The sequence below is a fragment of the Morone saxatilis genome, unplaced genomic scaffold, assembly GCF_004916995.1.
Source record: "Morone saxatilis isolate NCDOM2014 unplaced genomic scaffold, NCSU_SB_2.0 Contig6, whole genome shotgun sequence".
Taxonomy (NCBI): Eukaryota; Metazoa; Chordata; class Actinopteri; family Moronidae; genus Morone; species Morone saxatilis.
The window spans coordinates 4,242,743-4,256,825 of NW_023340206.1; the positions used below are offsets into that span (position 1 = coordinate 4,242,743).

The 14,083-nt window shown below is 40.4% G+C and overlaps 1 protein-coding gene across 1 annotated transcript in view; it reads right to left on the minus strand.

The window, feature by feature from the left end:
- Window positions 1–12,634: 12,634 nt before the first annotated feature.
- Window positions 12,635–14,083, minus strand: part of LOC118340040 (serine/threonine-protein kinase pim-2-like) — a 2,310-nt gene continuing 861 nt past the window's right edge. The window contains exons 4-7 of the mRNA XM_035677887.1: window positions 13,809–14,033; window positions 13,450–13,627; window positions 13,139–13,312; window positions 12,635–13,013 (exon numbers count right to left, since the gene is read on the minus strand). Coding sequence (XP_035533780.1) covers window positions 12,889–13,013; window positions 13,139–13,312; window positions 13,450–13,627; window positions 13,809–14,033 — 702 coding nt within the window. The 3' untranslated portion in view covers window positions 12,635–12,888. The remainder of the gene's footprint in view (window positions 13,014–13,138; window positions 13,313–13,449; window positions 13,628–13,808; window positions 14,034–14,083) is intronic.

Here is a 14,083-nt window from a genome sequence, read left to right on the forward strand (position 1 = left end):
CGTATTGCAAAGTATCTATCTGTTCTACCAAACCCCAGCTAATTGCAATTTAATGCACTCTTAGATTTAGTTCATGAATTTAATGAACAGTATAGAACTTATGTTTGTATCATAATGGTTACTATGGAAATAGAAGTGGAAACATTTGTTTTAAATTGTTCTCTGATGTAATATGCCTTCCAAATAGCATTATTTTCAGTTATTTCTTAATGATTTTTCTCCACTTTAAATGATAAAGCGCATTAGCATTAGCATCATTAAGCAAACGTCACTTTACTGGATAAAGGATCAAATTGAGTATTTAATAAAATAGTATATATGAATAGTAAGTAATTTACATTCAGAAGACTTAAAAACATATTCCTGTGGGTTTGAGGAACACTGTCAAGGATTTAGTGACATCTATTTGTGAAAGTTCAGATTGCAACTTACTGAACACCACTCCCATCTATCACATACTGAATGGTAATTGAATTACTTTTCTCACTGTAAAAAACAAATCAAGTAACTTTAGGCAACATACATGTAGCTGTTGTTGCACCAAGGACTTGATTTTGATATGGTTTCACTATTTTGGCTCCATGATGGGGATTTTTAACTCAGTCGAGAAAATACCTGCCAAAAACTCTAATAAAAAGGACCCATTTAATGTGACATTCCACTTTTTTCTGAGCATGCTAGACAGGCTTTCACATCTCTCAAAAGCTGAGTTGAAAACTGCCCTTTCCTTCACCTCTGCATTTTCTAGTTCCAGTTTGTGTCAACTCACATACAACTTATAGACAATAGCATCAGATTCACAACAAAGCACCTTAATAAAGAGGAGCTCTGGATGTACTGATACTGAACAAACACTGCAAAATATTACTAAAGACAATTATTTTTTCTCCGAAGTTCACAACACACAGAGCCTTAGGGGCTTGCCATGAAAGGCCACGATGAAAGTGAGAGCTTAACATATCAGGGAAACTTTCTGCAGTTGTGTAAATTTTATTCCACACGTGATAAGGCTTTCAAACTGAGGGATTCATTTCCATATTACAAGCCACAAAACTAAGAACAAACTGCTGGAAATAGCTGCCAAAAACGTGAAACGCAACATCATTCATACCACTGAGGATTATGGATTCTATACTCTTGTAGATGAAGCGCACAGTTTCAGCAGAAGCATTTGAAAATATGTGTGAGATATGCAGCCACACTGGAAGTACAAAGTATTCATGGATTGCTCTGAAAAGATGGATGCCAGGACCAACTACAGTCATATTAAATAATATTTGGAGCCCTGTTTCCAATTGTTACGACTGGGCTGCTGTCATGTCTGGCCACGCGACTGGCATTTCGCAGAAAGTGTGTCACGATGACCCCTCCACTGTCTACGTCCATCTTACATCCAACCTTTACTTCGTTTTGATGTATGTCTGCAAAGGTAATCACACAGCAATGGGTTTTTTCCTCACCCTTGAGAGCCTGTACATGTTTTTACACAGCCAGGATGTGTACATATGTACAAGCAGATCTAGAATGCCTAAGGTGTTAAAGGTGAACCTATAGCACTAAGAGACACACAGGCAGGTGGAAAATATGTCTGCTGTAAAATACTCAGTGAAGGCTCTAATAGCCCTTGTCTGAACTGGCAGTTCCACCTCACTGTATGTTTGTACAGGCAACTGGTCTGCTGAATATTGTGAGAAATCTCAATTTCTGTTATTGTCTAATCATTTTAAATGCTCAACTGTTGAGCACTATCCAAGTTGCGCCTAAGGCACTCCACAGGAAACGCAAAACTGTCTCGGGCTGCCGGCATCCAGGAGTCCATGGTGATATATATGCAAAACATGAGGACCAACCAAAAGTGGGAAGACATTTGGATGGAGATCCAGCCAATCTGTCAGTCACTTAACATTGACAGGGAAGCGGTGTGCAAAAAAGTGCAGTTGTCACCAGCGCCCATGGTCAAAGAGAACACCAAATGGGCCAGGCAGCTGTGCTTCCCTGTTTTGGAGACTATTATGGGCCGGTGTTCAGAGAGATCTTCAGCGCAGTCTGTGGCAGTAGTGCAGTGTAGATGCTGTATTGAAATGTGTTTGCAGCGATGCCCAGGGCCTGATCAGCCAATATTCCGCTGTACTCTCCATCAAACCCGAGCTCTCAGTAACTGAGATGAGAACGATGACATTAAAGGCACCACAGCTGTCCACTGAGAGCATTAAGAGGGAACTAGCCTGCAGACATTATCCAAACTATGAGAAACTTTCTAAACTGGCCCCCCCTCGCTTCCTGTTGGAACAGTGACTTGTGAGAGCTAATTCCCAGCGATGCGCCATATTAGAAACTGGCAAACTACAGTTTTGCATCAGGATAGACTTTCAGCCTTGAGCCTGCTTTATATTGAGTAACACAACAGAGCGGGAGAAAGCAGCAGAGATTATTGCTGCACATGATGCCAAGGCAAATTTGGATATTGCTACATTGAGGTAAGACTAATTATTATTATGGCAACAGTTTGTAACTTGCTCTTGTGCATAATAGTGGATATAATAGCTTGTGATGTCGGTGGCACAAGCACAAAACAAAAATAATAAAGAATAATAACAAATACATGACAATAATGAAGGCTTAGTTTGAATTCACTGCTGTGAATGATAATGCTTCATGTAGCACAGCTTGTATCCTTTATCAACAACAATAAATGCAATAATTAGCCATCCCTAGCACAAACGTCACCCACCCCCTAGGCAATCCAATATATATTCAGATTCTATTTTTATTCAGTTTAATACACCTTAAAGTGCACACTAAGCTTACAGTAAGACTGAGTAAAGAATTTTGATGTGCTACAAGCTTGTCTTACGTTGCAGTCATGAAAAGAAGGTTGGTTGAGAGTGCAAATCCCCCAATGTTTCAGTGGCTATGCAAGCCTAGTAATCGTCATGAACCGTGCTTTGCTCTTGGAATTTTCAATGTCAATCACATTTCTCAGCCATATGATTTTAAAGGCGCCCAAGGCTTCCAGTTATGAGTAGTCCTCTGCCTCTGTTTGCATTTGGTTTGCATTAAACTGAGACCACTGTTATTATGCTCAACTATGCAGAAAGATAAGGAAATAAATCTTGCCTATAAGAGCAAAAAATTATGCATTACAATACCTATTTCTAACAGTAGGTTACTTAAAAAAGCACAGCAGTATGCCATCTACTTCCTGTCAAACCACAAAGATACATAGTGTTAAAGCATTGGTTTTGACAAACACATGCAAGTTTATCTCATGTATTTTGCACATTTCTTAAGCAGTGCGGGCTGCGCACACCCAAAAGGTGTTGCTATCATAGTTTCAGACGAGGAATACATATTAATGCAAAATATGCTGAGAAAAATGGGCAAATATCTAAAATATGCTGATCTCAAGTTCTAGGATTCAGCCGAGGGAAGGGCCTTATGCATAATTCAAGCAGCCGCTGCTACACTGACAATGAACGTTTATGTAAACCCAAAGTGAGATAATATGGCAAAAAAGCAAATGCTAATTCACCTCACTAACAATATGAAGATGATCATTTGCATACTGAACCACTGTATCAAAGGTTAAAGTGGGAAAGAAGTGGAATTAAATGGAAATGCTCTCTTGATAGGAAGATAAACTTTGTGGAGAGAGCAAAGCTACGTGTCATTCCCCCTGTGAGGAAAGGTCACCAAAGAAAGAGCTTTGAATAGACATAATTAACTGTGCAAAGGATTTTTTGAAAATCGCTCATTGAGGTTTTTTATTAACGTATTTTGTTAAATGCAACAGCTTTTGTGTTTACCTGCACGTTAAGTTCGGACCTGCTAAAACAAATTGCTCTTTGTGCTGGTGAGGGTCAGGACTGTTATTTGGCTGTAATGGAGCGCTTTCACTTTGACCTTTAGACATGGCTGTACACTTTTCCTAGTTTCAGTTGCTCATGTAAAAATATATTGTTGTCAAGTCCAATTGCCCCGTGAGGTCTTTTAACACAGGTGGAGAAGGTCTGACAACAAAAGGAAACTCAGAAGGCTTAATAGCAAGGACTAGAATGCAGAGAGCATGAAAACATGAAGAGAGATGATGAAGGAAGGAAAAGGAATAGTCTTTCACACTGGCGAGGTAAACACTTGCACAGATAGGCGGCTGATTATAGGAAAAGTCAATACATCTACATGAAAGGTGTGGAAACACAGGGTCACATGAGAAGGTCTGTCAAAAATACTCATGCTTGCAGTTTTTGAGCACTTAAGCGCATGTTCACGTGCCACCAGGTAAGTAGTGCGTGTCACATTTATGAAAAATGACGCACACTCACTCTGCTTGAGAGTGTTATTCAGAGGTAAGTGTATCTCACAGTTTATCACAGTCCACTGTACAATACCCTTCAGCTCTTGACGGTAACACTAACACGATGAGGTGGCTGATATTGATGTTTGATTGGTGTGAATACAATAAAATTTTATGGCATTATATCAAACACATGAAACACATCTATGGAAGAAAGTGCTAGAATCTCGCCAGTGTGTACAAAATGATGTCCATGACATCTAATCACACTTCATCTACTAATGAACAATGCGATACATCAGAATAAGGAGTAAGTGGACCTTGACTGAAGAGTCTTTTGTCAACTGGAAAAAATGAGCTAGAGTTGCAACTAACGATTATTTCTTGATTAACTGATTCATCATTGGGTCTATAAAATATTAACAAAAAAGTCCATCCCAGCTTCCCAGACTCAAAAGCTATATCTTCAAATATCTTCTTTTGTCCAAAAAAATCGCAAGAAATATGCAAGAAAATCAGCAAATAGTCACATTTGGGAACACACAGGCACCAAATTTATGCCACATTAAAAAAGAGCTCAGATTGTATGGTGAACATCATTATCATCATTGGTAAATATAAGTTTCATGTTTCAATTAATTTAGCTTAGTGTTTAATGATGTTAAGAAGAAGTTATTACTCAGAACGTTGTCAAAACACACACATGTTGTGTCTTTTTTATTTTATGTACTACTTGTTAAATAACTGTATGGATTAACTTAAATGAAATAATTCATAAGGCCACTGACTGCACATTTCTTTTTTATTTTACTGGTAACTGTACTAGCAGCGCTGTTAAGCTGCTCTCGTTATAGTTCATGTGAAAATAAAATATGAAAGCATGGATTTGAGCAACTGAGAGCAATGCACTGTATTTGCATGAGCTGCAGTATGACCCCATTAACCAAGTGTGTTCCAGTGTCTTATGAAAAATCCTCCATGCACTTGCAGTCTTAACAGGCACTTGGACTGTGCTGCCAATTACGGGATCTACATCACACAAGTGGGCACCTGACTAGCTGCAAATACCACGAGTGAAGTAATGGAAGAGAGTTAGAGGCAGAGGAGCAGTGGGGACTGAGCAAATGTCACCTTTTCTGTACTACTTTTAAATTACAGCTGTGAGGAAAAATGCATTTAACATGCAAACATTTATTTGCCACATGTGTTTACAGCCTGAATTGAATATGCAAATTTCTCATGTAGCTGTTAAGTCCCAAAGCACACATCCTCACATATACATCCACCTAACAGGCCTCATTTACTTCTCTTACACAGCCATTCAACCAGTGGACCAATACTCTACCTCCCAACTGTGAGATTAGCAGTTTTCTGCCTGTATGTGAGCATTAATTCCCACGTGAAACTGCATGCAAAATCATGCGTGCGTGTGCGCTCGGGTAAGCCAATCCTTCTCTGAGATACAGCCGTGTAAGAACGCCGTGTACTCTTAATAAATCATCTGACACCCTCTTATCACTCCTGCGGATTCAAGGACCCCCGATCAATCCGGCACCCTCTGTAGAAGCTTTCAGTTAGCTTGTGGTATAAAAACGCCTTCGGGGTGAAAGTGTGCAGACTCGGCGAGGAACTGAGAGTGAGACAGTGGAGAGACCTGAGGGGAGGTTGACATGTGTTTGATATCGAAGAAACGCTGCTGAGTTGGAGCCGTGTGTGTGTGTGTGTGTGTGAGGAAGAGAAAGAGCACATGGGGCTCAGAACTCCTCTGTCTCTCAATTAAGAACATTCACCACAGGCAACAGAAAGGCCTGGAGGCTTACTTTACACACACACACATGCATGCACACAGCCATACTGTGGCGAGATCATCGCCCCGTATTGTGAATGTCAATCAATATTAGCCGCACAATGCTGGATACACATATACTGCATGAGGTAGGGCTTTAGTTTGGACTATGGTCAGCAGAGCAAAATAAAATGGAACCTTTGTGAGCTCATCAATGCGGAATGAGCTCCATTTCATCTACTTGCACCTTTGCAGTTGCCTCCTGGGAAACACCAACAAGCGCAAAATACATTTGTAGTATGGTGTACTGTACAATAAAAGGTCATGGCAAGGTCAAACCTGTAGGAGGAATGAGGTAAGTTCGCATAAGAAGTTCATTTTTCTTCACTCACTTCCTATCTCACCCTTGCTGGCCTCTATCAAATTTAGCCCTTTTAGACGGCTCTATGGAGGTGCGTGAACACACGCCCACACATCCATGCACATGCCAAAACACACACACACACGTGACAGACACACGCGCCTCCACACACTCCCACAGTTTCCAGCAAACCCACATGCACATACTAAATGTAGTCAACCTCTCCGCATAGCCAACGGGAGGTAATCAAAGCCCTGATATGCTCTAACCAGATCCATTAAGGAGCTAATAAAGGCTCTGGATGAGTTAATTAATGACCCCCAAGAACATCATCTGCCTCCAGTGCTCCTGCTCAGGCTGCCGTCTCTGACTCTCACTGAGCAAATCCCAAATCAAAACAAAAACAGCCACAGTTGGGTGTGATTTTAGGTGAAAATCCACTTGTTTTGGTGTCATGACGAGCAGAGAACAGGACAAACAATTTAAGCTCCATTGATTGGATGATGGTGATGATTTGTTGCCATGTATGTGCACGCAGCATGCCGCTATAAAAGACAATTTCTCCAGAATGCCTCACAGACACAAAAAAGTAATTGATGCTAATGTGGAAAGACGACGAAAGGGAAATCGAGCAAATCAATTAATAAAACATTTCATTCGTTTGGTGAAGCCTTGTGGAAACTTCAAGCTTCTTCAGAAGGAAACCATTCTCCATCCTCTGCCTCAGCAGATAATGCTGTCAGTCCATTCTAATAGAAAAATATAAATGCTGTTTCACACATGGCTAATTGTATTTTTTTTAACTCATTGATTCTTCTGTACAACTCCTCCGACTTCCATAATTAAAACGCAGAAAAACAGAATGCAGAATAATTATTTAATAGTGATTTTGAAGGTTCTTTTCATTTTCCATAAAATTAACCAATCATTTGTGAGGCTGAGGAAAGTCATTCAGTTCTTGGCAGCTATTGTTGTGGTCCATGTTTAACTGCAAATACTTAAAAAGTACCATTTTCCCAACAATCTTAGCTGATGAGTGTAGGCTCCATATCCATGTCATATCGTGCCAATTACAAAATGGCAAAATGAGCGCCCATAACTGGCACCAGAGATATTTAGTCTTTATTTATTTAGTCAACATTCAGTCTATTCAACTTAGATGTGACTCCAATGTTGGCTGGCAACTCTCAAAAATCTAGTTTAAAATCTAGTAAAATGTTCCATAAAACAATGCAGATAAGAGCAGGAAAACAGGGGACCTAGTTTAGAGCCATGGGGTATTCTACAGCTCAGATCAGTGGAGGAGAATGGTAAATAATTCCAAGCACCAGTGTCAAAACAAAACAAAAAACCCCAAGAAAAAACCCATAAAATCGATATTTAGGACTCCACATAGTTTTTAGATGAACAGAAAAACTCCTTCTATCAATCCTGTCAAAAGCAAAACTCAACCAGAGCCGAACAAAACCAAAACACGCAGTACCCAACATCAGATGTTCAAAACACCTGACACCTGTGTCTCCATGAACCTGCATTGAAGCTGTGATAACGTCTACCAGCAGCAGACTAGTAGACATTTATTTACTACTTTGCATCACAATATGTGTCCCTGTTATGTGTCCCTTCTGCTCGTTATTCATAGAATTCAGTGCAAAATGATTTCAAAACTTATTTAGGATTCACCGTGGGGTTCCTAGTTTGATTTTTTTCCCCAATGCATTTTGCTGTTTGTTGTGTTTTGTGTTTGTTTTGCCTTTTTGGTGTTTTTGGCAGATTTATCCTCTAATTGGACATAAGATTCATTACACTTCTAGATGCGCAGAAAGATTGTCTGATATTGTTATGGTCATGTCGAAACATCACATTTCCATCCATATCCCTCAACCTAGTGCAAATAATTGCCAAATGTCTTGACAGAAATGTAAAGTGCCTTTTGCCCTCCCCTGTTAAATGTGTGGCTGCTGATTAAATTATTTTATTGCTTTCATTTTATTGGTTCGTTTCCTTGTGACCTGGGGGCAGAGAATAAAAAAAAAAATTGATTTACTTATCGATACATATCTCTCTGTGTACGCACATAAATGACCCTAAACCTTGACCCCAGCAACTTATGGATCTGAAATGACCTCATCGCCCTCATAACTGTATGCCATCACACCAGACTGAGAGCCTGATAGCATCTTGCCTCATGCTACGCACATCAGATCTCACTCACACTGTGGCACTCTTGTTTTTCCTTCTCTCTCTCTTGACATTTACCAATGTGCTAGCTAGGCAGGCAGCGCTCGCTTGTTTACAGGCTCGTTAACTGTTTCTCAGAGTCTCTGCACCCAACAAATGTGGTGATTATGGTCCACAGAGAGGCTCCGGCATGAGAGAAGCTATAAGAATTCTCACTATCATCACAAAGCACAGGCGGCATTATAAACCTAACTGCCTCTCTTCTGTCTTATTCATCTGCCTTTTTGTATGCAGACTCAGCCCTTACTTAAGGGTTCCACTTCCCGTAAAAAATAATAATACTAATTAATTAAGTTGGCATTTATTTGACATGGCTGGGAAAACACTCTTAGTGCATTCATACGTGTAGTTATCTGCTGGGTAGGTCCGATTTATCCTTCTGTGATGTTTGTGGTCACCAAGGCTGCTGAAGTGTTATTAAAAGGTTCTAGACATGCATGCAAGCAAGGAACGCACACTATCCACCCATACGCACACACACACAACACACACACACACACGCACACACACCACGCACAGCCTACACACCACTTTACACCTACAGCACGGCTGTTGCACCACATCACAGACCACGACACGACACACACACATCTACAACATGCCTTGGGGGGGATCTAAAAGGCATTTAGAGGAATAAATTATAAAGTACAGTCTCCCCTATTAGCAATGTTGTCTCTGTCTTGTGGTGGTATTTCAACAATTTGCATGAGATGGGAGGACAAGTAGGGGTAGACGCTTGCATGTAGCCAATATCAGCTGACATTGGAGCGAGAGGTAAGCGTGGACAGGTTTCCGTGTCGCAAATTTAATACACAAATCATGCCTAGAGCTTACAAGAGTAACAGTAAGGCTTAAGAATGTCCACAAAAAGCATCTAAATAAAAATTAGTATTAGTTGAAACCCATTGCGAGGAAGTAGTAAACAGTATTTTATGATACCGTTTTCTGGATATATGGTTTCATCAATACTCCATGGACCGGTAAATTTGAAGGTCACTGGCAAATTAAAAACCTCATCACTGCAGGTTCTGCTGTTACTGGTGTGGAATGTAAAAAGATTCCACTAAGCTTTGTTGCTTTGCACCGGCAACTTAGGGGAGTGAAATGAAATACTGTCTAAAGTTTAAAATCCTTGGCAATGATCCAAGCTATAGAATTGTAAAACGTCGCAGCAAATACTATAATGTGGCTGATTAAAGCATCTGTTGCTAAACCACTTTATTATTATCTCTGTCATAGAGCAGACAGCTGGCCTTTATTTTCCTTTCTACTTTGTTATCGCTTCCTCCTCTCCTGTCTTTGTTTGTTCAGCATGTTTGCGTGCAAACATACCTCAACCGAGCTCTTGAGCTCCAGCACGATGCGATGAGGCAACCTTGCAGCATGCTCGCTACCTAGGAGATGGTGAAGGCGAAGGCAGCGTATCTAAATACAAGCAGACACTGAATTAATCAACCGCTCTGAGGAAAATGTTACCAGTCCAAATAGATTTTCTAAACCCCGTCCAAACTTTTGAATCTGCAAAAACTCATTTTGTGACGCTTGACCTACTCAGATGGGCAAAGTTTATATCCTGGTGTTTTGTTTTGTCCTGTCCACGGCCACTGCATTTTACTGTTTCATTAACATTCAGGGCCTGTCTGGAAAGCATCAGTGCTGGGACCATTGTGATCATTGGAACTGAGGACATGGTGCATAAGCATAAAAACAACCACAGGGGGTGATGCCTGGCATGCAGGATAAGTCTATTAGAGTTTAGAATGTGTGAGTTTAAAGAAAATATGTGTATATAACCCTACTCTTTATTAAATCAGGATTAAATCAGGTAAATCCCACTGAGATTAAGATCTCATTATCAAGGAGGACCTTAATCTCAGTGGGATTTATGCGCTGGGAGACCACATTGTTCAGTCTTTTGAACAATAATGTGAGGGTGAATGTCATGAAGTACAACAAAGTAGGAGACGACTCACAAAAAGAAGGTCCTTTAAATGGTTGGTTCACTAAAATGTAAAAATAATACAAAAGTTTTGATATTTGTCCTGTTTTTGAGATTCATCCCAACGCAATGGCTGTTGATTAGATTTAGTTTGTTGTTCTTTGACATCTATATTGATTAGTAACCTACTGCCAGATATAATATTAGCTGTCATTTCCCAGCACCTCCATGTTCTCATGATAATGGTTCCAATATTGGTCCAAAAGCCTGAAACCGCAAACTTGTCCCTGCCATTGTTGGGAGTAACTTTTTTTTCAGTGGAACTCCTGCTTCAGTTCTCTCCTGATGGAATGATCACTTCTGATAGCTTCTCTTTATTTTGGAGGTGCTGAATAATTAATAATTTACATTGATAGTATTTCATATTTATTTCCTATATACACCTCCCACAGTCACCCTTAATGATGCTATTTGCAATTTTCCGCCCTCATAAATATTCAGCGGCTACTGTATCTTGCTAAATATCATTATTATCTTTGAATACAAGAGCATAATTTCAAAACAGGAAATTAAAAAAAAAAGGCCAAAGTACTGCCAGCATTCTTGGTAACCAATTATGCCGATAAGCTTTGCGTTTCCATTCTTCTGCTTATGATGGGAAGTGAGCATGTGTGTCGATACAAAGGCTCTTGTTACAAATGAGTGGACGCTGTGCAGCCTCTCTTCCACTGTGTGAAGCATCTCCCCGGCATGAATAAGTGAGAGACACTAACGCATGTGCACCTAGTACACACAGACTCTCACTTTTTTCCCCTCACACACATACACAGCAGGCACGCACATGTTCACTACAAACCCCATGTTTCATTGCTCACAGGATATATCTCATGCCACCATTTGTGAGTCGTTGTTAAAATGCTCTCAGGAAGCTGAATCTTTAATCTGCATTAAAAGCCAGAACTCCCTGCACAGTGGTATGACTAAATGTAAGGCCAATGGTAATGCATGATAATAAAGCAGGAAGGGGAGGGGGGGTTAAGATGCCATCCATTAATGGCTATCTCAAACCATGTTGGTCATTACTTCAAGTTCTGCTATTTCGACTGTGCACAGGTACACAATTGTAAGTAACATCACCGAATAAGCACCCCGGGCACTTTTACTTTTCACTTCCTTTCACTCACTTTCACTCTTTGGCCCTTATTAACATCAGTTCACAGCTGGCATTAGAATGCGTCTCCATGTGTGTTTCAGATGAGCACTTGTGATTGGATCTCGCTTCCCAGCTCTATGCAAATGAACGTGGACATCATTTCCGTTCGCAAAGACCTTAATGCATTGTCATTTTCAACCTGAATGTGATTATTTGCTGTTTATCAGACCACAAATGACACAAGAATTAGGTTGGAAAAAATGATAGACACTGCCGGAGTGGAGTGTTTCTGGGAGCCCCTGGCCTCACTGATTTTTAGTCACGTATCTGAAAAGTCACATTTCTTCACATAAATGCTCAAAAATAATGAGTCAGAAGGCATTTCTGTCTGCAAAATGAAAGAATAACATCATATAAATGGAAGAGAAACATTTAGCAGTTCCCCCCTCCTAAGTCAAGAGTGCATATCTTACAGCTTTACTGAAAATAAAACAAAAAATTATATAATTTTATTTACATATAATTTTAATTATTTATCATTTAAATTATTTATACACTACACTATTAAATACAGGATTGTAATTTTTGGTCCAACATCAGCATTGTTTCCTGACCCAACCCGAGCTCTCTAAGAAGACGAGGAAAAACTCCCCAGAATCCCGAGGCTGCTGGGAAATTGGGAAGAAACCTCGGAAGTGGCAATTCAAAGAGAGATCCCCTCTACACAGACAGCTGGGGGTGCAACAGGATCCAGAGTTGGGAAAAGGTCCATGATTGATATAAATATATATATATATATATATATAAGAATTATATATAAGAATTATAGGTTAACTTGATTATTGATTAATGTCTTCTTTTGTTGTTATCTTTCGTTCAGGTTCCTCCCAGTTTTTCATCAATCCAGCCAGTCAAACAGTACATGGAGGTGAGGTGGTCTCCAGCGTATCTCAGCAGGAAGAGAAACAGAGTTAAGAGGATCCAGAGCAAATAATGGACATTACAGACACATAATGCTGCTGAGGACCCTTAATGGATGCTCTCATGACTAAGATTATGTGATTATGTAAGAATGTAAGAAGAACAGCTGCTGGGAGGAACATACCTTAAGGTCTTATATGCGGCCTGGGGCAGATGGAAAGTTGGTTCCACTGAGGGCAGGGTGGCCCTGTAGGTCCTCCAGAGTGGCACGCATGCAAGGGTCGCTGACCAGACACATGTACAGCAAAACCTTTACGTCTGAAAAGCAAGAGAGGAAGCAGGAGATCATAGGTTTAGTTGCAGTAATCCAATGAAAAAACTAAATCTGAAGAATAGATTGAATAAAAGATACTTTCTAGTATAAAACTATATGTGGGTCTTACCAGTGGACAGTGCACTGTTGATTGGAATGTGGTTTCCAACAAAATCACTGGTGGTAAATCTCGGATGTCCACTCAGCAACGAATAGAAGATGGCCCCTAGCTGCCAAACTGTGGTGGGATGGGCCCAGTATGCATTCATTTCTGACCACTCTGGTGGAAAGAAGGCGCGGGTACCTAGAACACATCAACAGAGGAATAGAAGGAGAAGTGGGGAAGAAAAGAAAAAGGATGAGGGGAAGCTTTGTTTAAACATCAATGCCATTATTTCACAGATGGACAAATGGATGAGGAGCAGAAGTCAGATATCATACCACAGAAGGAGCTGAAAGACGTCTCAGTTGAGAAGCTTGCGCAGCCAAAATCTATAATCCACACCCTTGGTAAACCAGAGTCCAATTGAACCAGGACGTTTTTCAACTTGATGTCCCGGTGAAACACACCCTTGGAGTGCATGTGGATGGCTGCATCGACCAACTGCCTCAGGATCATCTGAGAAAGAGACAAACAGAAACAGAGTTAGAAGGAACTGTAAGGAAGTATTAACTCCAGATTCTCAATATGAAAAGTATATCTATCTATCGATCTTCTACTAGATGAATTGTTAAAAAGTAGATCTGTTAGTGGGAGCAATTCAATCTACCATAACACACACAGAAACAAACATCTGTACCTTTGCCTCCAGTTCACCCAGGGATCCTCCGCGGATTCGAAGGTAGGTGTTAAGGTCCCTGGAGAGGATTGGTCTTTCCATAACTAGGATTAGTTTATTATCTAGAATGTACCAATCCAGCAGAGACACCACAGCGGATTGTCCGACTGGTCCTCCTGGTAGACCTGCAGCTTTCAACATGAAGGCCACCTCTAGAATGATGGAGAATTCCCTGCCGTTGCAAGTCTAAAGGAAATAAATGCACGAATAACATGAAGTAAATGACAACCCTGATG